At 39.7% G+C, this 23,025-nt stretch overlaps 1 protein-coding gene across 2 annotated transcripts; it reads left to right on the top strand.

The window, feature by feature from the left end:
* The first annotated feature begins 4,961 nt into the window (after positions 1–4,961).
* On the top strand, positions 4,962–22,171 carry myo1eb (myosin IEb). Of its 2 annotated transcripts, XM_052146612.1 has the most exons (27): positions 4,962–5,240; positions 6,448–6,585; positions 7,392–7,481; positions 9,210–9,304; positions 9,417–9,504; positions 10,121–10,210; positions 12,325–12,456; positions 12,985–13,119; positions 13,221–13,353; positions 13,720–13,916; positions 14,244–14,324; positions 14,441–14,527; positions 14,607–14,693; positions 14,810–14,977; positions 15,511–15,596; positions 15,929–16,010; positions 16,436–16,641; positions 16,755–16,899; positions 17,411–17,525; positions 17,815–17,984; positions 18,161–18,306; positions 19,367–19,513; positions 19,622–19,779; positions 20,009–20,083; positions 20,173–20,368; positions 21,353–21,528; positions 21,632–22,171. In XM_052146612.1, the coding sequence occupies exons 1-27, from the start codon at positions 5,238–5,240 to the stop codon at positions 21,706–21,708; spliced, it is 3,303 nt and encodes a 1,100-aa protein (XP_052002572.1). In that variant the 5' UTR covers positions 4,962–5,237; the 3' UTR covers positions 21,709–22,171. The 2 variants fall into 2 exon arrangements, with proteins under 2 accessions (XP_052002572.1, XP_052002573.1); XM_052146613.1 differs by lacking the exons at positions 9,210–9,304; positions 9,417–9,504.
* Positions 22,172–23,025: the final 854 nt, after the last annotated feature.

Genomic DNA, 23,025 nt, shown 5'->3' with positions numbered 1-23,025 from the left:
TCGAGTGTTTGTGTCCTATGCAATGAACAATCAAGAGCTGATTCAATGTGCGTCTTTATTAACCCATACTCCATTAATAACTGCCCGCGAACCGGGGCCAATACGTCACAACAGGATGCAAACCATATATGGCATTTCACCGTAACATCTCCCTTTCTTTACAACGTTGCCACACTTCAATAAGAACCCCCTCCATTAATTAACAACCCGAACATGAGTGGTTACTAGACCAACTTATGCTGTGCATTACCAAAACTGAACTGTATTACTGGTGCGTTAGTCTGTCTACACCACTAAGGCTAAATCACAAGTCCAGTCTCTGTGGTGGACGTGACTGACGGCCGCTGCGCGTTATGATCAGGGTTTCGCGCTGGGCAGGCATATTACTCACTGACAGCTTTTGTCCTTGAACTTGCTCTGGCACATATTCCGTGTTGTCCGATGTGTCGCCCTCTCTGATTGCTGTTTCACCGTCGCTGGCTACCGAGCCCTGCCTGATCCCTGCTCCTTGGTGATTAAACTGGGCGGAGCGCTCAGCCCTTCGCAAATCCACACGGTTGCGCCTGTATAATGTGCCATCCACATCCACCACATAAGACTGCGGATTCACTTTTCCCAGACACTGGCCTCTCCGCCACCATCCCGTGCGGTCTCCAGGCAGTGGTTTCATTCTGATGTGTTCACCGACATTAAGCTCTGGCAGGTCTTTGGCTCTTGCGTCGTAATGGAATTTTGCCATGCGCCGTTTCCACCCCAGTTTCTCCGAAACTCCTTCGACCACCTTGGGGAAAAGTAAACTGTTTGTCATGGGAAGCCCCGACCTAAGTCTGCGTGACATCAGTCGTTGAGCAGGACTGCTGTCCAATCCCTCTGTGGGCGTGTTTCGCCAGTGCAGAATTGCTAGCCATGGATCTGTTCCGTCGAGTTTTGCCCTCTTACAGAGCGATTTCACAATTTTCACAGCCGATTCTGCCTTTCCGTTAGATTTTGGGTGCTGGGGAGAGGATGTGACATGCATGAATCCCCACTTGGCCGCAAATTTTCTAAACTGTTCACAAGCGAATTGCGGCCCGTTGTCGGTAATCACTTGATCTGGCTGGCCGTAACGCGCAAACTGCACTTTGCAGCGTGTAATGACTGTGTCCGCCGTCAGATCTGGCAACTGATCAATTTCCCAGTAATCTGAGTAGTGGTCCACTATGATCAGAAATTCTCTGCCACCATACGCATACAGGTCCATACTAACTATTTGCCAGGGGCGCCATGGGACATCATCGTTTCCTTTTGCTGGTTGTGCGCGTACTCGTTACATGCAGGACAGTTAGCCACATAATCATTTATCTCTCCTCTCATGTTGGGCCAGAACAGCATTTCCCTCGCCTGTCTGTAACAGGCTTCTCCTCCAATATGAGTGGCGTGAATGTGATTGAGCATTGCTGCTCTCAATGACTTCGGTATAATGGCATACTGACCTCTATAAAGCACACCATTTTGAATGTTCACTTCATCTCTGAATGGCCAATACTCGCGCACCAAGAGCGACGCGTTTTCTTTGAGTTCGGGCCAGCCAGTTAGCACAGTCTTTGCCAGCTCCTGCAACGCGTCATCAGCTTTGGTCTCGGTCACAATTTGACGGAGACTGATGTCTGTCACGTTGAGATGTAGTGCTTGGTCTATGAATGAGAGCACAGCCTCGGCGCTGTCCATTGTACTCACGTGTTGTTGTGGTCCGGGCTCGTTAGACACCTGCTTGTCGAGCACTGCCCTGCTCAGCGTATCACTTATGTACATCTCTGGACCAGGTTTGTACACAACATTCAGGTTGTAGCTTTGAAGCTGTAATAACATGCTTTGGAGGCGTTTGGGAGCATTAAGAAGTGGTTTCTTAAATATTGTCACGAGGGTTTATGGTCGGTTTCAGCAGTAATTGTCTCCCTGCCGTACAGATAGTGATGAAACCTCTGACATGCGAACACGATACTCAAGCATTCCTTCTCAATTTGGGCATAATTTTGTTCAGTTCTCGTAAGCGCTCGAGAGGCGAACGCCACAGGTTGTCCTTGCTGCTGCAGACAACAGCCCAAACCGTTCTTGCTGGCGTAGCTTTGTATTGTCACTGGCTTGTTTATGTCGTAATACTTCAAAACGGGCGTGTTCGTAATCATGCGTTTTATGTCTTGAACTGCCTCGTCGTGTTTAGGGAGCCAGTGCCACGCTATGTCTTTATCTAGAAGTCTGCGAAGCGGCTCGCATACCTCTGAAAGCCGTGGGAGAAACTTGGCCAGGTACGTCACAAATCCAATGAAGCGCTGAACTGCTTTTACATCCTGCGGTGTCTGCATTGCCAGGACTGCCTTTGTCTTTTCTGGGTCAATTTGTAATCCTTCCGCTGACAATATGTGTCCATGAAAGTGCACCGCTTTGAGTTTGAATTGCACCTTTTTTTCACTCAGCCGGAGTTTCACAGCTCTGCATCGCTCCATCAGAGCGCCGAGATTTCTGTCGTGATCTAACTCGGCCTCTGCATCCGAGTCACCGCAGCCAACAACCAGTATGTCATCCGCTATGGGCTCTATGCCTCAGAGTCCCATCAACAGCTCGTGTTGCTTACGTTGATAGATTTCTGGTGCTATGGAGATGCCGAAAGGCAGTTTACACCATCTCATCCGCCCCCATGGTGTCCAGAAAGTTGTCATTAAGCTGCTTTCATTATCCAGCTTGCAGTGTAGAAAGGCATCGCGAACGTCTACCAGCGTGAACAGACGTGCTTTGGGTAATTTATACAGAACGTCTTCCAGCGTTGGCATGTGATAGTGCGATCTTTGCAGTGCTTGATTAAGGTGTTTTGGGTCTATACATATTCTTACTTTGTCTGGCTTGGCTATGACTACCATGTTGCTGATCCATGGTGTAGGTTCCGTGACACTTGTGCTGTGTCCGTCTCTCATGTATTTATCCAGCTGTTCTTTTACTCTGGCTTTCAAGGCCACTGGCACATTCCGTGGCACGCATTGCACAGGCGACATGCTGCTGTCGAGCACAAAGCGGACCTCTCCTGGGACTGAATCGACTGGGTCATTAAACACATCCTTGAAATTGTCAATTAACTGTTGCTTTGTGAAAGGCATGTCGGAGTATGCAATCAGTCTGTGAAGCTCTTCTGGGATGGTAAATTTCATGAGCCCTAGCCGCTCACATGTGTCACCCGAAAGTAATGGCTCTTGATCGGCTTCGACCACTTCAAAGACTAGCTTGTGTTTGGTGCTCTTTATTGTGCATTCTGTATGAAATCGGCCTAACGACAGCATTGTGGCACCAGAATACAATTTCAGTCTTGTTGTGCTTGGCTGCAAAGGGCTTTCTGAATCCAGATTTTCTTTGGTTATACGGCTCATAACGTTACAAGTTGCTCCCGTGTCTAGCTGACAGGCCTGCTTTCTTTTATTAAGCGTCAGGTTAACAAACCATCTTGGACCGGGGCACTTTACTGTGTCAATGCATTCCTCAGCAGCAAAAAGTCGACCCTCGCTGTAGGGCCCTTGCACGTCCTGACCATCATCCATCATTACATTCACTCTGCCGGACCTGTCTGCAATCTGACGCGCTCTACACACTTTTGCGAAATGATTCAATACACCACATGATCGACAGGTCTTTCCATATGCGGGGCACTGTTCTCTGCCTTTCTTGTGACCACCCCCACAATACTTGCACTTCACAGTTCTGATCGTTTGCTCATTATTCATTTCACCATCCCTGCGTTTCAGCCTTTGTGGTTGTGCGATATTCACAGCGTCACTGACTGTGTTGTCAATAACTTTAGCTCGTTGTTCCGTCGCTTCTGCCAGTCGGCATATTTCGACAGACTGTGACAAAGTTAGCTGACGTTCACGCAACATGCGCCACCTCGTGTTCTCATTGGCAATGCCCAGGACAAGTCTATCGCGAATCATTTCATCTTTGAGCTCCCTGTATTCACAGGTCGATGCTCGTTCCCGCAGCCTCCTGAGAAAGTTGTCTATAGGCTCATCCACCTCCTTCTTGCAACAACCGAACATATATCTTTCGTAGATCACATTTTTCGCAGGCTTGAAATAATCTCCCAATGCATCAAGTATGAATTTCGGATCCTTCGTTTGTTCCTCGTTCAACACAATATTATGACTGTAGATATGCCGACATTCATTACCCATTAATCGCCTCAGCGCTGCCGCTCTCACCTCTTTGGGCTTCTCACTTAGCCCGGTAGCTAGCTCATAGTCCTCGAATTCCCCTCTGAAATTGTCCCAATTTTTGGATATGTCTCCTGACATCCGCATGCCCTCAGGGGCAGGAATGCAGTTTAAAGCCATGTTCAGGATCTAGTGTTCACTTCTGACACCATGTTTGTGTCCTATGCAATGAACAATCAAGAGCTGATTCAATGTGCGTCTTTATTAACCCATAATCCATTAATAACTGCCCGCGAACCGGGGCCAATACGTCACAACAGGATGCAAACCATATATGGCATTTCACCGTAATATCGAGGACCGGAAGTAACTGTCACGCGCGCGATTTTATATATATATATAAAATGTGTGTATCACTCGTTTTTCGTGGTTTATATATATATATATATAAACCACGAAAAACGAGTTCGGTGTCGTTTTAATAAATATATGTTTTTGGATGGCAGTGGTGACTACTGCAACGTGACCACATTTTATTTTGATATGGTGGATAACTGTAATCGCAATTGTCGACCGGAATAAAAAGTACAATGTATGTGTTTACAAAAAATAATACTCAATGCCTACCTTGCTGGGAAGATACAGAGTGAAAGGAATGTATGGCTTGCACTTCCCTGTGGTAGCTGTGGTTACCTGTCGCTCAGGTATGTGTTTAGCGTCGTAAAGAGGCGCCGTTCTGTGTGACCTGCGATTCCATCCATAACAGAAAGAAGGGGGAAAAAACCCAGTACCTGCCTACACTTGCCGATACATGGACAACACCCGGAAAAAAAAACAATTATTTAAACTTTTACATGCGCCGCAGATATATGAAACACAATATCTGATTAGTTTTACATTGTCGGATATAATAAAGAAATTATAACGCATGTTGTAGACGGATTATCAAATGGAAGACTAGATAGCCACTTTAAATCTCGGGAGTTTCACCTGAAACTTGCAGGAGTTCCTCGAAGACTCCACGCAGAATTGATACTTTAAGGGTGTGTATCAGGAAATACCATCATGGTAAGTACCTTTAAAACTAGTAATAAAGTTGTTTAAAATATTTCCAACGTAGTGTTATGCAAAATTACGAGCTGCAGTTGCCCCTAATACAAACTAGTTGGCTGTAAATTATGTTTTGATATCTACTTGTGTTAGCAACATCATGAAATTTGTTCTTGGAAGTTGCACTTCAACGTTGTTTTTATCATCGCAGATTGTGACTAAGTTAATTATTACGTTAGATTGTATTTTAATTATAAAGCAGAGTAAAATACATACCATGATCATGGGCGAATTGTACATCAATAAGTTCTGTAATACATCAAGTTCACTCAATTTGGTGGAAAATAATCTCTACCAGCTACAAACACCTTCAACGTAGATTTTGTGACATTAGATAAAGATAAAACATTACAGGTTAAAGAAAAAGACTACAACATGAATGCTTAGAATTCCTGCGTGATAAAGGGAATCTCGCCAACATGCATGCTGATTGAATTATTAAAATGTCTATGTAATTACTAATAATAAGAATGTTCAAAAATATTAGCATTTCTTTCATATACACGTGTGTGTGTGCATGTGTTTGCACTTGCATATAATAGGCATGCTCAGATTTACTGAAGCAATTAGCAATATTTAGTGCTTGAGGGTAAGAAAACATTGTGGCTCATATTTTCTGTTATGATGAATATCTACTATGGATATGCATGACTTAACATACAGTACTTCTGAAGCTATACACCTGTACAAAGACAACAGTAGTTTTGTTGTTTTCATAGTCCCTGTTTTGTCTACTCTTTTAACAGAGGTTGATTCAGAGTTAGAGACAGTTATCAGACTTACCTTAATTGTACATCAGGCAAATTCATTTTTGAAACATATTAGATTAAATGACCAAGCCTTTGTCGTTTCACAAGTATTATGAGTGTGCTCATTACAGAATGTGTTTTATGAATGACAATTCCTTCTATGTTTTAAGCTGTAAGCAAGTGTTACCATTGGCTCTCAGTTAATCAGTATTTTCTTAGATTTATTAACCAGACCTAGAGCTGGAAAAAGTCTGTTGAACACGGGCCTTTGCAAATGGATAACATTTATTTAACAACAAAGTGTCAGCATTCAGTTAGAGATGACCAAATGAAATGGATGTGTTGAAATAAATAATCTGTTCTCTCTCTCTCTCTCTCTCTCTCTCTCTCTCTCTCTCTCTCTCTCTCTTGCAAAGGGGAGCAAAGAGAAATATCACTGGCAGACTCAGAATGTGAAGGTCAGCGGTGTGGATGACATGGTCCTTCTCTCCAAGATCAGCGAAGATGCCATCACAGATAACCTCAAGAAAAGATACATGGATGACTTCATTTTTGTATCCTAATGTGTAATGTACAGGATGTTCTTGGAGTCATGGCGTAATACAAAAATGGCCTTGTTTGACATATACAGTACTGTGCAAAAGTCTTAGGCACATAAGATGTTTCACAAAAGCATTTGTCTTAAGATGGATATTTATATCTTCAGCTTTAGTGTTTCAATAGGAAATATAAATGTTAGACTCTCAAACAAATAGAAAAGAAAATAGAAAAGTTTAGAATAGAAGAACATGGAGCTCTGCAACAGATGCCATGGCCCCCACAAAGCCCCCCACCGGACATCGTGTCAGTCTGAGATTACACAAAGAGACAGAAGCAATTGAGGCAGCCAAAATTGATAGAAGAACTGTTGTGAATTCTCCAAGAAGCTTGGAACATCCTATCTGCCAACAACCAAGAAAAACTGTGTCTATGTGCACCTAGGTGAATTGGTGCTGTTTAAAAAGCAAAGGTGGTCACACAAAATATTGATTTAGCTTTTTAATGTTTACTGGACTTTGTATGATGTTAATATAATATATGCTTATTTACTAAATTCACTAGAATATTTTGAAAATAGAATTTATGTAGTATCGATTGACAAGGCTGTTGGGAGATGTTGAAACTGACTCAAGGTGGCTTTTGCCCACAATCTCAATGGCCGAAGATCGGCTCAAGAATGGATCAAGAACCTTTCTTACTGGCTTTAGATTTTTACAGCCTGACTAGGTTCATTATACAGGATATATTCAGGTGGATTCATTTGACAGTGTCCACTGTCCACTAATAAGATATTTACAAGGCCTTAACCACAACTGCTCAGACATACATTGGCCCTGTGCTGATATCAGTGAACCCTTTCAAACAGCTGCCGTATTTCTCAGACCGTGAGATCGAGCTGTATCAGGGAGCTGTAAGTACAACAAACTTATTTGACGTCAACCTTTTTTAGTGTCAGATACATGGTGCTTTACTGTGCCCTAAATACATGTACATGAATCTGAATTAAAGTACTTCATTTGATTAATCATTCCTACTGCATTAGTCAGTTAGACATGGCAGGCAGTCTGAGCTGTTTAAGGCAGAGTAATGCCATTGCAAGTCCAGTCTTGCCATTGTGCTTACAGAGGCTGCATTTTCAGACCTGCATTTGCTAACATTTTCCTTGTGGATGGACAACTCATAGAAAGTACTTAAATTATGGATTATGAATTATGAAGTAATGTCATCATTCCCAATGTGCTCTAAGTCCTCATGGTGGCGTAGTGACTCACCTCGATCCGGGTGGTGGAGGACGAATTTATGTAGCCTCTGCATCTGAGACAATCAATCCGTGCATCTTATCATGTGGGTTGTTGAGCTTGTTACCGCGAGACCTAGTGCATGCTCACGCGATTCTCTGCGGCATCCATGCACAACTCACCACGTGCCCCACAAAGAGCGAGAACCACATTATAGCGACCACAAGGATGTTAGCCCAACGTGACTCTACCCACCCTAGCAACCGGGCCAATTGGTTGCTTAGGAAGCCTAACTGGAGTCCCTCAGCAGACTGGAGAACTTGCGACTCCGGGTGTGGTAGTCAGCGTTTTTACTTGCTGAGCTACCCAGGCCCCTGCAAATCTGACTTTTAATTTTCCAATGTAACCACATTTAATCCCACACTAACCAGTGCCATGAGCGTTTCTGCAGGCCCTGCCATCTTTTCACTGACCCCACTACAAATATGATAAATAGCTTATTTAACGATTTAAAATATCTGACACATATAAAATATGTAAAAAAATATTAAAAAGCTATACTGTAACACAGAGACACCTATACATTCATAAACGCATTTAGTTAGAAAACAATTACATACTGTACAAAAGATTACCCATTTGTTTATCATTTTCAATATTGATAAATCCTCATATCAGCCAGCTGGATAATGTTACTTTGGCAACATATTTAATGGACTATTCCAGGTGCAATAAAAGTTAAGCTCAGTCGACATTTGTAGCATAATGTTGATCATGACGGTGGTGTAGTGGTTAAAGCACACAGGGCTGTTAATCAGAAGGTCAGGTTCTAACCCCATGGCCAACCACGGCCACCAATAAACGTAAACAATATGTGTTATATATTATGTGTTATACAATTATATGATATATATATATATATTTATGACAATTATATGTGTTATAATTGCATACCGGATTATAGGGTTTACATGGATTCCATTGTCATGAGAATAAAGTTGTAATATTGGATATAACTTTACACAGATAAGCTTAGTAAGTAATTTTAGTACACTAAAATCATGTTAACAAGTATAATGTTTAAATCTTGTGGCTATTGTTGAAACAGTGTGTATTTTAATGTTTATTAACTGGCCCCATTTACATCCATTGGAAGTGCCTTACTGTAACCGTGATGTTTTTGTAAAAAAGTTTTATGAGGAATGAGTCAAAATGATACTTTTTTTGGTAATCAACAATAAACCACAAATGTTGTCAACTGACCTTGACTTTATGGAACCTGGAACGTTCCTTTAAATCGGCACAGTTCAACAACAAAGCAATATATCACAAGCATTCAAATGTTTGCAAGGCATAAAAATACATAGACATGATCAGCAAATGTATCCTATTGTTCTCAGGCACAGTATGAGAATCCCCCCCACATCTACGCTCTGGCTGACAACATGTACCGCAACATGATGATTGACTCGGAGAACCAATGTGTTATTATCAGGTCAGAGATCAGACATGCAAAGTCAGTGACCTGAGGCAGTTTAATAATGTTTGAATCTGTTTGTATTGCATAGGTTTGCATCATATGTGATATGAGTGTGTTTATAATGTAGCGGAGAGAGTGGCGCAGGAAAGACAGTGGCAGCCAAGTACATTATGAGCTACATTTCGAAAGTGTCTGGTGGCGGGCCTAAAGTTCAGGTGAGTTTATAATGCACCAGATGCCCATTTAGTTACAGAGTGCCTGATTGAACTCTGGTAGAAATCGAACATGTGTAGAAATCACCTAAATCAGTGGTTTCGACACTTTTACAGCATGCACCCCCATCTTATTTATGGCCATTGTCACATTTTTATTATAATAATTACATTTTTCACTTTGTTTATCAGAAAATATTTAGACACATTTCTGTTATAATTTATATCTGCATTTCCTGTTTTGGAACCACTGACCTAGATTGTTATCATGGCAGTGGGTGAACAAAAAGTCAAACTCTAAAGAGTGATCTCTTTGTTTTCCTGGTCTGTGACATTTCACTCTTTGTGCCAATAGAAGAGATTGTACTTTCCCAAAGGAAAATGTTATTCAAGTGTAGATACAGATTTTGTGGCATTTGTATTGAGCTGTTTACTTCCAAATTTGACTAAGGCAAGTATCGATTACTCTTTGAAGGGGAAGATTAAGGAACTATAAAAATGGCATAATTTAAAGTGCATTCGGTGCTTAAGCAAATGGACAGTGTGTATGATATACACAGCACACATTGTTCATGACACACTGTATCTGCATGTGTCATCATGTTGTTTCCGCTCTTAGCATGTTAAAGACATCATTCTCCAGTCCAATCCCCTCCTGGAGGCTTTTGGGAATGCCAAGACTGTCCGCAACAACAACTCCAGTCGCTTTGTGAGTCTTGCCTAAACAATTTGTCTCAGATTTATTGAGTGTTAAGTGATGAAAGCTCAATTACAGACATCTTAATTTAGATGTAATGCCTAGATGTAAGATTAAATATAATTTGTTATTGTTGACAATACCTTCAATTAGGGTCAGAAATGTAAAGGTTTTCCAGATTTATTTCAGATGAAAACCATTGTGATATCAGCCAATTTTTTGGCTAAAATTATAAATAGTATTAATAGAACAAACTGTTTATACATTTATTTTTTATTATATATGCATATCATACTTTTGACAAATAACATTGTGTAACAATTTTAATTTTTTAATTAAAATAGCTTATGCCTCAAAATTATAGAAAATGGCTATTATTCCACACAAACTTTGCTTTTGTAACCAGGACAGTGATATTTTGAAATGTACCTATTTTCCAGAACATTCCATATAGATTCAGTGCTGAGTAAACTTGGAGTAAATTCTAGAACTTTCCATTAATATAAATAGTAATATGAATACAGGGGCCTTAAGCCCACCAGTTCAGTTTAGTTCCAGCTTCCCTAAGTGGATACATATCTGCATTTTTCTGAGATGGAATCAAGCAGATGCATTTTGGTATGTTTCATTTCACCTGCGAGCACAAAATAGAGCCATGAAGTTCGCTATCCCAAGAATCTTGTGGGAATCCACTGACCACTCAAGCAACTGCTGCTTCTGCATGGTGGAGCCTTCCAAACGTCAGACTGGCAAGAATGCGCCTGCTATCACATATCCAGACCTTCCTTCACCCATCGCCCTGGTGCCACACTGCCATGAGCTCCCCATACCCACTCCTCCAGAGAGAGAGTAGCCGTCTTTAGAAGAGAGCAGCAAGTCAGAAAGCGGGAAGTCATTGTAGATCCAGGTGACTGAGGAGAGAAACCCATACTACCCCAACCAAGAAGACCTCAACAACTTGATAAGGGATCTTGGTCTCACCAAGTCCAATGCCGAGCTTTTGAGATCTGAGCTCAAGCAGTGGAACATGTTGGATGAAAGTGTGCAAGTCGCAGATCAGAGGAACCTCACCAACCTTTTACCAGCTTCTTCACCTGTCAAGAGGGGCTCTGATTCTGCCACAATGTGACCAGTCTGTTCGAGGCAATCGGATTGGCCTGTAACGAGAATGAATGGCGACTCTTCATTGACAGCTCATCTAGGAACCTCAAAGCCATGTTGCTCCATAATGGTAACAAGAACCCGTCTCTTCCCCTGGCTCACTCGGTGCACCTCAAAGAGGATTACAACAGCATCAATACCTTGTTGGACGCCTTGAAGTATGATGAGTATATTTGGGGGCTGATTTTGTAAAAGTGATTTACAGTATAATCGTAAATCTCAAAAAACGACTCACTTCTAAATCATTTGTAGTCATTTTTGTATTACTTTATTATAAATGTATGTTAATTAGGATTCCTATGTTATTTTTTCTGACTTGATGTGAATGAAAAGACCGTTTTCTGATTGGAAATAGGTGCATTTCAAAATATCACTGTCCTGGTCACAAAAGCAAAGTTTGTGGGGAATAATAGCCATTTTCTATACTTCTGAGGCATAAGGAATTAGGAAATAACACTTACTACCAAGGAACAAAAATTGTGTTACATAGTGTTATTGATATAAAAATGTGATTTTATTTTTTATGGATCTTAAATTATTTATACATTTTAAGGATTAGATAAATGTATCTAAACATTTAATTTGTATAACATATATCTTAAGTATATTTTTTTACATTGTTATTTTTTGCTAATATTTTTAAATATATAATTTTATAAAATAATAATTATTAGTTTAGTTCTGAAGGAGTACTAAATCCCCATATGCTGTTCGGTCCCTGGCATTTTTGTGCAGTTCTAAGAATGTAATTTAGAGCAAGCTAGTTCTCAACATGTAACGACTTGTTGATGCTACATGATTTGAGTGTATGAGTGCAGTTTTGTTGTGTGTAGGCTATGAAGTTGTACTTCAGTAATTTTTTTAATTCATTTTCTTTTCTGCATTGGTCTATACAGGGAGATGTGATAACAAGCTTTGAGTTCTTTGCATGATATGTTTGCCATATTGTCTATTTCATACCCCAGGGGAAATATTTTGAAATTCAGTTCAGCCGAGGAGGAGAACCTGACGGGGGGAAAATCTCAAATTTCCTGCTGGAAAAATCCAGAGTCGTGTCTCAGAACCACGGCGAAAGGAATTTCCATATATATTACCAGGTAATGCATTGATCTCATGGAAATGCATTCAGGAAATGTAATTTCAGGGTATGACGTGTCAATTTGTCAAATTGGTCATGTTAGGGAAGTGTTATTTGATCTGTTTTGAAGGAAAACTTGGTCATTATGCACTCGTGCTCATTTTTGTTCCAAATCGAATTTACTTATTTTCTTCTGTTGAACACAAAAGGAGATGTTTGGCAGAATGTTTGTCTCAGTCACCATTCACTTTCATTGTGTTTTATCACATACTATAAAAGCAAATAGCGACTGAGGCTGATATTCTACCTAATTCTTTCCCTCTTGTGTTCCACAGAAGAAAGTCATTCAGGTTTGCAACAAATTGAGGTTAATTATGTCAATTTTCATGACCAATTGTGGATTGTATGGTGTCGTACTAGTAATGTTACTTGTAGCACTATTCACTAAATCAGGTCAATATATGGAGATAAGTCATTTGAAATTAGATAAAAGCTACTTTCAAGTGTCATGCTAGTGGTTCCTTTCTGACATTTCTGTGTTTATCAGCTTTTGGAAGGGGCCACGAAAGAGCAGAGAGAAAATTTAGGCATCACCACCCCTGACTACTACTTCTATTTAAACCAATCCAGCACCTACACGGTGGAGGACATCAATGACAAGAAGGAGTTTGCAGACACTATGGTGGGTTTGAGACCATGTATCCTAATATGAATCTTCTGATTGTTTATGCATACATATTTTTTTAATTCACTATTCTAATGATGATATTGTGTTTCTTAAAGGCAGCTATGTCAGTGGTGGGTCTGTCCATTGAAGATCAGGACACTGTGCTGCAGATTGTGGCAGGAATTCTTCATCTTGGCAACATTGCTTTTAGAGAAGAAGGCAACTATGCTGTGGTGGAGAGTGAAGACTGTGAGTTCACTATTCAATATTTTTCATGTTTTGAAATATAGTGTGTTGTAACAGTGGCCTAGCAGCAATCAACACATGTGCTACTGACATGTTGACCTGTGGTGTGCATGTGAAAGATGCAGGTGCGAATCCGGCCTGATCCCATTCCCCCTCTCCTCCCCTGTAATATCCTTTCCCCTCTTTGCCATCTCAGTCAATAAAAAGGCCAAACCGCATTATAGCCGTAGAGACCTTGCTTGTATATTGAAGTGAGGTATTCACAACAGAGAAAATAGTGTTTGCTGACAAAAGCTTTAAAACCTTTTTGAAAATCATTCTGACTGAATGTTGTGCTTCCTGCTGCCCTCTTCTGTCACCCTGTTGCAGTTCTGGCATTCCCGTCATACCTGTTGGGAATCAATCAAGATGGTCTAAAGAAAAAACTAACCAGTCGCATAATGGACAGCAAGTGGGGTGGCAAGACAGAGAGTATTTCTGTCACCCTGAACACGGAGCAGGCCTCCTTCAGTCAGAACGCCCTGTCCAAAGCACTTTATTCTAGACTCTTTGACTACCTTGTTGATGTGAGTTAATCTGCTAGATTTAAAAGCTGTTGACATAAAACACTTTTTATTTATTCAGTATCTGGATTGTAGGTAAAGTATGTTTGTATATATGCATGTATGCAAGTAATGTAAAGTGTATATTTTGCCTTGAGTAGTTTAAATGGATCTGCAAATATCCAGTGTAGTCTCCCAATTCATTTGAAGTCATAAAAACTGCATGAATAATAACTGTTGAAAATTGTTTTGTTTTTTGGTAAAGTGTGATTTGTGTTTCTGTGGTATCTATTTTTCAAAAAGCAAAATAAGGCCATTAATGAAATGGATTTCTGCTTGTGGTATTTGTAGGCTATAAACAAGGCTATGCAGAAAGACCACGAGGAGTTAAATGTTGGAGTTCTGGACATCTATGGCTTTGAAATCTTTCAGGTGAATTCTGTTTTATTTTCTAAATGGATGTTCAAAGCCTCTTCTGCTGTGTATATGCTCCTTTTCACTCATCATATTCATATTGACAGTTACTTCCTGCTTTTATCTTTCTTCAGAAAAATGGATTTGAGCAGTTCTGTATTAACTTTGTAAATGAAAAACTGCAGCAGATTTTTATCGAGCTCACATTGAAAGCAGAGCAGGTGAGAAGCTCTCTAATAAACCACTATCTAAAGAGGTCTCAGAGGTAACTACTGATGTTTTCCGCTGTCTCTTTTGCAGGAAGAGTATGTGCAGGAAGGAATCAAATGGACCCCCATTGAATACTTCAATAACAAAGTTGTATGCGACTTGATTGAGTCCAAAGTGGTAAGTTTACACTTTTATTAAACATTCCAGTAGTTTTCTATGAAAGTCTTTATGTCATATGCATTACAACTCCCTTTCCACTAATGGCTTCATATGGGGACCTCTTAATTAACCAGAATCCTCCTGGTATCATGAGCATCCTGGATGACGTGTGCGCCACCATGCATGCAAAAGGAGAGGGTGCAGATCAAACTCTGCTGCAGAAACTGCAGTCGCAAATCGGCACTCATGAGCATTTCAACAGCTGGAACAAGGGTTTCATAGTTCACCACTATGCTGGCAAGGTATGAGACAACTCTCAACTCTGCATTGAACTCTACAGAGTGTTGAGAGTGTAGTGTAAAGAGTGAAAATGTACTCTGTAACACGAGGACATTTCTATTTAGAATACATCTGCAGCTGTATATCTAATAAAGTGGTAGATGTCATGTTTGGACTATTTTGAAAGACGGCAGTAATGTGTTTCAAACACTGCCCCCTATTGTGAATGTGGTGTATGTGCATCTCATACATCTTTGTTGTTTTACTAAATGGTCATTTTTTTTAATTACAAATCTCTTTGCCATTTAATAACTTCTGTTAAAAAATCTTGTCAAATAGTCAGACATGAAAAAAATATATGAAACGTTGCTACCAAATGTGTGCATTGTTGGTTTGCACATTGATAACTTGAGTATGATTATGAGATTTAGATGAATACACGGGATTTCCTGCAACTGAATACTGATGCTTTGAGAGTTTAGTAAAGTGCTTTCAGCAAGGACAATGAAAGAAATATAGATTGGCTAGTTTGAATAACGTGAGTCCTGTTTTTCAGGTGTCTTATGATGTGAGTGGCTTCTGTGAAAGGAACAGGGATGTGTTGTTCAATGACATCATCGAGCTCATGCAGAGCAGTGAGTTGTAAGTATTGCTATTTTGGTTATTGTAACCTTATTAACTGGATCATAGACGTGCTTGTGTGTTGTAAACATAAAGTGCACTTGAGAGGTTAATGGTTGCTAAACATCTGCAGGTTTGTGTTCTAATCAAATCAGAAATCACAAAAATAAGTCATAAAATCAATATGGTAGACCATTTCAGTGAAAGTTGTTAAGTTGTTTTCTTCTTTTGAGAGAGTCCATTTCCGTGGCATAGTACTCCATATTATAATAGTCAGCTGTATGATTTTATCTTTTGTGTGCTGGTAAGAGTTGTTTGAAATCATGGATTTTGCTTTTTATCTGCATCCACAGCCCATTCATCAAAGATTTGTTCCCAGAAAACCTAGAGGCTGAGAAGAGGGGCCGTCCCACCACCGCAGGTTCAAAGATTAAGGTAAACCATCTAATTCAAAGACCATAGAAATACACAATAGAAGTAAAACTAGATGTGATCTGATATGAAATACACACACACTTAATTTAAGATGGAGCTTTACCACTTAGAGAGAAATTATACAGCGAATATACATTTTTTACTAGTTCTTCTCAACTCTAAAATATTTAATTGACAAGAATTCACTTTACCTCAAATGATAGAGCATGGCACTAGTGACGCCAAGGTCATGGGTACGATTTCTAGTGAACACACAAACCTTGCATACTTTGTAAGTTGCTTTGGATGAAAGCGTCTACCAGATGCATAAATATAATGTAGATAAGTGCAACTTCTATGAAATGATTAAAAAAAAAAATCTACATCCAGTTATCACGAAAAATTATCTCTGATTTAAACATGTTTATTTTGTTCTCCCTCGACAGAAACAGGCAAATAATCTGGTCCAGACTCTTATGAAATGCACCCCTCACTACATTCGATGCATGAAGCCCAACGAGACAAAAAAACCTCGCGACTGGGAGGAGAGTCGCGTGAAACACCAGGTGGAGTATCTGGGACTGCGGGAGAACATCCGTGTGCGCAGGGCCGGTTACGCGTTCCGTCGTGCCTTTAAGAAATTCCTACAAAGGTACTTTTAATTCAAATTACTGCTTATCACTTCCACTGTCAAGATGTCAAATGCTATTTATGGACTTTTTTTTATAGCTTGCACTTACAAACTGTAATGACATACTTGTACAGATATGCTATCTTGACCAAAGAATCTTGGCCTCAATGGCGTGGAGATGAGAAACAGGGTGTCCTACACCTTTTAAAATCTGTCAACATGGATTCAGACCAGTACCAGCTGGGCAAGACCAAAATCTTCATCAAGGCCCCTGAATCTGTAGGTTTTTTTAGTTTTCTTTGGTAACTTGAAGGTAGTGATGTAAGGTCCAAAGTTTTGTAACACTCAAATATGTAAATATGGTTCATATAGTAAACTGTGGGAATCAAATCCTTTAACTGAACATTTGGGACCAGGTTATCTTCCTGTGTTGCCTTTGTAAATCAGTTTCTCAGAGGTGGGTCGGTTTATTTTACTGAATTACCGGTACTTTGCTGTTTGGCAACTCAGATGCATTCCTCAGGTATTGTGCAAAGCAATAAGTAATTCAGTCTCACTAAATGAATATCAGAAATTCCTTCATACTTCAAATAGCCTCTTGTATGGCTGATTTTCCAAAAACCTGATTATGGAGAATATAATCCATATTTGGTGGATTCCCTTTCATATTTGAAGCATATCATTAGTTGATACTTTGGTCTCATGCTCATCTTTGCATTTTGTTGACATTCTGAATCTCAGTGGCGACTGTGATTATGGCATGCCAATAAGCTTCCTCTATCATCTTCAGCTGTTTCTACTGGAAGAGATGAGGGAAAGAAAGTACAATGGATATGCTCGAGTAATCCAGAAAGCCTGGCGCAAGCACATCGCTGTGCGCAAATATGTCCGCATGCGAGAAGAAGGTAAGAGCTCACCCGAATTCTTCTGTTGATACAAATAGAAAATAATTTCCTTTTTATATTTAATGTGCAATCTAAATATATTGTTCCATCTGAAGACTGTACACGTTACTGTACATATGACTATAAACAAAGGATATGGGGTTTGAGCTAAGCCATGGTCTATGCATCTGAGATGCTCTATGTCTATCAATAAACAGTATCATAATGCCCCTTCCCCATAATTCTTGGATATGAGAACACAATGAAGTGTACCTAATTGTAAATCACATTACTTCTTTTCTAATTTCAGCATCTGACCTCCTGTTGAATAAGAAGGAGAGACGAAAGAACAGTCTGAACCGCAATTTTGTTGGCGACTACCTCGGCACGGACAACCATCCAGAGATTCGGCAGTTCGTGGGACGCAGGGAGAGGATCGACTTTGCTGATGTAGTGGTCAAATACGATCGCAGGTTTAAGGTGCAACTCAAAAGCTGCTAAAGCATTAGCTTGTCTCATTGGACAGGCAGAAACTCATGTGATATTTTGTGTTTGTTTACCGAAGCAGCTTGCCAACATATGTGTCCTTCTTCATGTGCACTTCTGATATATTTCATGTGGCTATGTGCTCACATATGTGCTCTCAATGCCCACAGACTGTCAAGCGTGATCTCATTCTCACCCCTAAGTTCCTTTATCTGATTGGACGGGAGAAGGTGAAACAGGGTCCTGAGAAAGGGCAGATTCGGGAGGTCCTGAAGAGGAAAATCGAGGTGGAGAAGATCCAGTCTGTCTCTCTTAGGTACTCTATCGTGTAAAATGCTTGATAGTCTTTAAGACTTGAAAGTTTCCCCAACATGCAAGCTTGAAAAGATTTAATAATAGATGCATTTATGTCAGAATGAAACATTTGAATCAAGGTTTTTAAACCCTAAAGTTCTTAGTTCTTAAAGGGATAGTTCACCCAAAATTGAAAATCTTCTAATTATTTTCTCACCCTCATGAAATCCCAGGTATGTATGGCTTTCTTTCTTTACCAGAACACATTTGAAGAAAAATATCTGAGCTCAGTAGGTCCTTAAAATGCAAATGAATTCTTTTTTAAAGCTCCAAAAATCACAGACAGTCAGAATAAACGTCATCAATATGACTCTGGCAGTTAAATTAATGTCTTTTAAAGCGACACGAATGCTTTTGGTGTGAAAAAAAGATAAATATTTAATAATTTTTAACCATAATCCAATGCTTCATGAGAGGGTGGAGTCCAAACAATCTCTCCCGTGTGATGAGTTCATGTTGCCACGAATACAGATGTAATCTCACATTCTCCTCTCAGTTGAGACATCCAGGAGAAGCACACAAACTCACCATTGTGAGTAAAGAAACAGATCAATACAGATCTAAATCGAAACCAACCAAGCTACTGTACAGAGTTATTCCTTCTCAACAGCGCTGGTCTTTCGGCTGTAACTCACTTGCGTCAGTTCTCACGTTTCAAATGACAATGCAATTATGTCACACATACGTACAACTGCTCACCGGAAGCATGATTTAGAGTTTAAAAAAGTACTTAATTCATATCTTTTGCACCAAAAGCAATCGTGTCGCTTTAGAAGACATTTATTTAACCGCTGGAGTGGTAACGATGACGGTAATGCTGACTGTCTGTGATTTTTGGAGCTTAAAAAGAGAAATCTCCATTCGCTTACATTTTAAGGACCTACTGAGCTAAGGGTGAGTAAATAATTTTCTTTTTTGGTGAACTATCCCTTTATGTTTTAAAACCATGCTGTTGTATTTTCATGAAATTGCTTATGCCTACTTCTAAAGGTCTGTCCACTGTATGATTTCGGCTTTCACAGCACACTACAGGATGACATCTTCATATTGCATGAAGAGCAGTATGATAGTGTGCTGCAGTCTGTCTTTAAAACAGAGTTCCTCAGTCTGCTGTACAAGCGTTATGAAGAAAAATCCCAGAAAAAGTTGCCACTTAAGTTCAACAACCTGTAAGCACCACTTTTATCATAGCTGTTTCCCTCACTGTGAAAATTGCCACTATTCTGCCACAATGTTGGTCTTGTAATATTGTATTAAAGGCTCTTACTCTTTTGCAGACTTGAATTTAAGGTTAAGAAAGGTGGCTGGGGTCCATTTGCTTCTGCTGGTTCTCGTCAGATACAGTTTCAGATGGGACAGGGCGATGAGGCTGTTCTGAAGTCCACCAGTAAGATCTTAACTGTCAGCATTGGACCTGGTCTCCCTAAAAACGCAAGTGAGTGTTGAAATTTGACATTAATGTAAGTAAAAAAAAGTTTTGTACCGAGTTTACTGAAAATTTTTGGGGGAGTTACATAATTCTGCATGTAACCTCTGATCAGTTGTGTGGGTTGTCTGTTAACAACCATATTTTTACAAGCACTATTTGGTGCACCTAAAGCTTTGACAAAAAATTTGTAGACAATTTGGCCATGGCAGACATTGATATTTATCATCCCCTACAGGACCCACTCGCCGCGACAACCGAAAAAGCAGGTATATTGGAAACCAGAATCGCAACGTAGGCCGGTATTCACGTGGTAAGACCACAGTACGACATTTTACTCAAGACATGCAAAACTGCCTTTGACTAAAGCTTTAAAATTGTATAAATTGCCTGTGATTTAAGAACCTTCTAAGACTGCTGGTCAAGGAAGAGGAACCCAGGGCCTGCAGCCCTCTGTTAGGAACTCTGTTCTGCTTCAGCAGTCCAGTATGGATCAGCCCACCCTTCCCCGATTCCAGGGATCTCGCCACAGTCAGCGCGAAAGCCAGATCTACACCGAAATGGGCTTCATGAATGTTCCTGACCAAGGCGTGGCAGGGTGAGATGAAGTGTATTACAGCAGGAGGATCTGATATAAGAAATAAATCTATCAGTTTGTAGAAGCTATGAAGAAAAAGTGCTATGGCATCCAAAGCTTGGGTGATTCTTCAACTAGGGGAACTTTTCTTCCCCTGTGGTGATTTCAAAGATAAAAATGCCTTAAAAGTTTTAAAGTACAGATAAAAATAGCTTTAAACATGTTTTGTGTCTCTTTAGTTTCTTTTTTTAAGTTTTGATATGAAAAATAGTTGAAAGGTCAAATTTGCCAGAATTTCAGACATTTGGGTTTTTCATCTACTCTTTATTAAATTCATAAAAAGTATATTTTATATTATTATTATTAATAATAATATTTAATTCATGTTATTTATATAATTTATATATAACAACAGCATTTGTAAAATTGCTAAAAACTAAACATTTCTCAAATTAAATAAATATTACAACTTTATTAAAGCTTATTAATAATATACAGTTATATCATTATTGTAAATCATTTTAAAGTAATTGTATTATTTTACATCATAATCTGACAGTAGGTTTACCAAATCAATTAGTGTTTGAGAATTTTAATTCAAAAATGAGCTTTGCATTTATTTGGTTATTTGCTTTGCTATATCAAAGTTATTTGCTTGCTTGATATTTGCTAGTGTTGAAAAATCCAAGGCTTAACTTTTTTATTTATTTTTCAAAAAAGTGAGAAATATCATTACAATCACACACAGTCAAAATCCACTTGAAGGTTTGTCAAGGCCATGATCAGATTTCAGCTTTTTCCAGGACATGCGATAAATGTTTAACACAGATAAAGCATGATTTGAAGAAGTTGTAAATTACTTTTAAGTAGTCAGTGCCCCAAATTTTAGAGTCACCCATTTATTGATTTATACTTAACTGATTATACTAAATGATATTTCACAAAGGAAAGTAATTTTGTCTTGTCTTGTATTGTATTGCCCTACGTTCCCTTTCCATGCTACAGAATGCATCGCAGACGATCGAAAGAGTACAAGCCTCTCCCTGGGTCAGGGCGACCTAAACCCAACCCCAAACCTAAACCCCGCACCCCACAATGCAAAGCACTGTACACATATGATGCCCAGGACACAGATGAACTGAGTTTTCAAGTAGATGATATCATAGAAATAATATATGAAGGTAATTCACTTTTATTACATGACAAGAAAACCTTATATGGATTGTAGGCATGGTTATTTTGTAATAAACAGCTGCAGTGACCACTTCTGTGCTCTCTGTCCAGACCCCTCAGGTTGGTGGCAAGGCCGTCTGCGAGGAAAGGAAGGCATGTTTCCTGGCAACTATGTTGAGAAGATCTAAACTGGAAATCTTTTGGATATGATTCTTATTATTTGTGATCAAACTCCAACAGAGTGAGCAGTAAAGGAAAACATGTGGATGGATGTTTATTTAAATAGGAGCAGAAGGTGCCATCCTGACAAAAATGTGTTTTTATAGTTTAGTAAGATCCACATTTTACCACCTATTAGTCAGATTAACGTTTATTATGTGATTTTTTTTTTTTTACACAAAGAGATACTAGAAGTAATTGTAGAGGAGAATACATATTGCTGATCATATTGCCCATTGTAAAACACTAGGATTTTTAAATGAGTTGAGTTGAATGGATGCATCAATGGATGCATCAATATTTAAATGAAATGTATTTTACTAAAGCTGTATTTTAAAAGATCTGCTTCTTTACAGATATTGTGCAGTTGTCTACGATCAGAAAAAGTATTTTTAAATACTCAGTGAACCAAAATAAATGGAACCATTTGGTTCAAGGTTCATTTTGTTTTACGCTGTAAATATAACTTTAAGCTATAATTGCTTCGACCGTAATGTTTTAGAAGAATAGTTTACCCAAAAATTCAAATTCTATCTGCATTCCATATCGCCATCATCTTGTTCTAACTCGTGTGACTTTCTAATTGTTACGAACGAGCAGCGAAGGCAGACGAGGAGATGCGGATCCAAATGCAGTCAAACTTTATTTAAACAGACAAACCAATAAACACAAAGGAAAACCCTCAATGGGGAAATAAACATAAAATTGAGTACACGGGCAGGGGAAACATACCAGGTTAAACAACATTCAACAATCGACAAGGAGTGAACAAAAGGCAGGGCTTAAATACACACAGGAACAAACAAGGGAATGAGGGACACCTGGTGAAGCAATCAGGGAAGGAGAAACAATCAGAGGGAAACCAATCATAAAAAGAAACTACCAAGGACTACAAAAACCAAACAGGAAACAGGAACTAAACTAAACTTCAACATAAAAGCACAAAAACAAAAGACAACAGAGAACATGACAGAACCCCCCCTCAGAGGATCGGATTCCAGACGATCCCAAAGCACAAAAACAAAAGACAAAAAAGCCCACAAAAAACAAAATGAGGGCACCAGGGGCAGACAGACAGTCCAAGGGGGCACAGGGGGCAGGCAGGAAGTCCAAGGGGGCACAGGGAGCAGACAGGCAGTCCATGGGGGCACAGGGAGCAGACAGGCAGTCCACGGGGGCACAAGGGGAAATGAGACAGTCCACGGGGGCACACGGGGAAATGAGACAGTCCACGGGGCCAATTAGGCAGTCCCGGGGGGCACAAAGGGACAGGTTTAGGAGGTCTG

Source organism: Xyrauchen texanus, chromosome 17 (assembly GCF_025860055.1).
Source record: "Xyrauchen texanus isolate HMW12.3.18 chromosome 17, RBS_HiC_50CHRs, whole genome shotgun sequence".
Classification (NCBI taxonomy): domain Eukaryota; kingdom Metazoa; phylum Chordata; class Actinopteri; order Cypriniformes; family Catostomidae; genus Xyrauchen; species Xyrauchen texanus.
The sequence above is the reverse complement of the archived record's forward strand: the minus strand, read 5'-3'. Positions and strand labels throughout refer to the sequence as shown.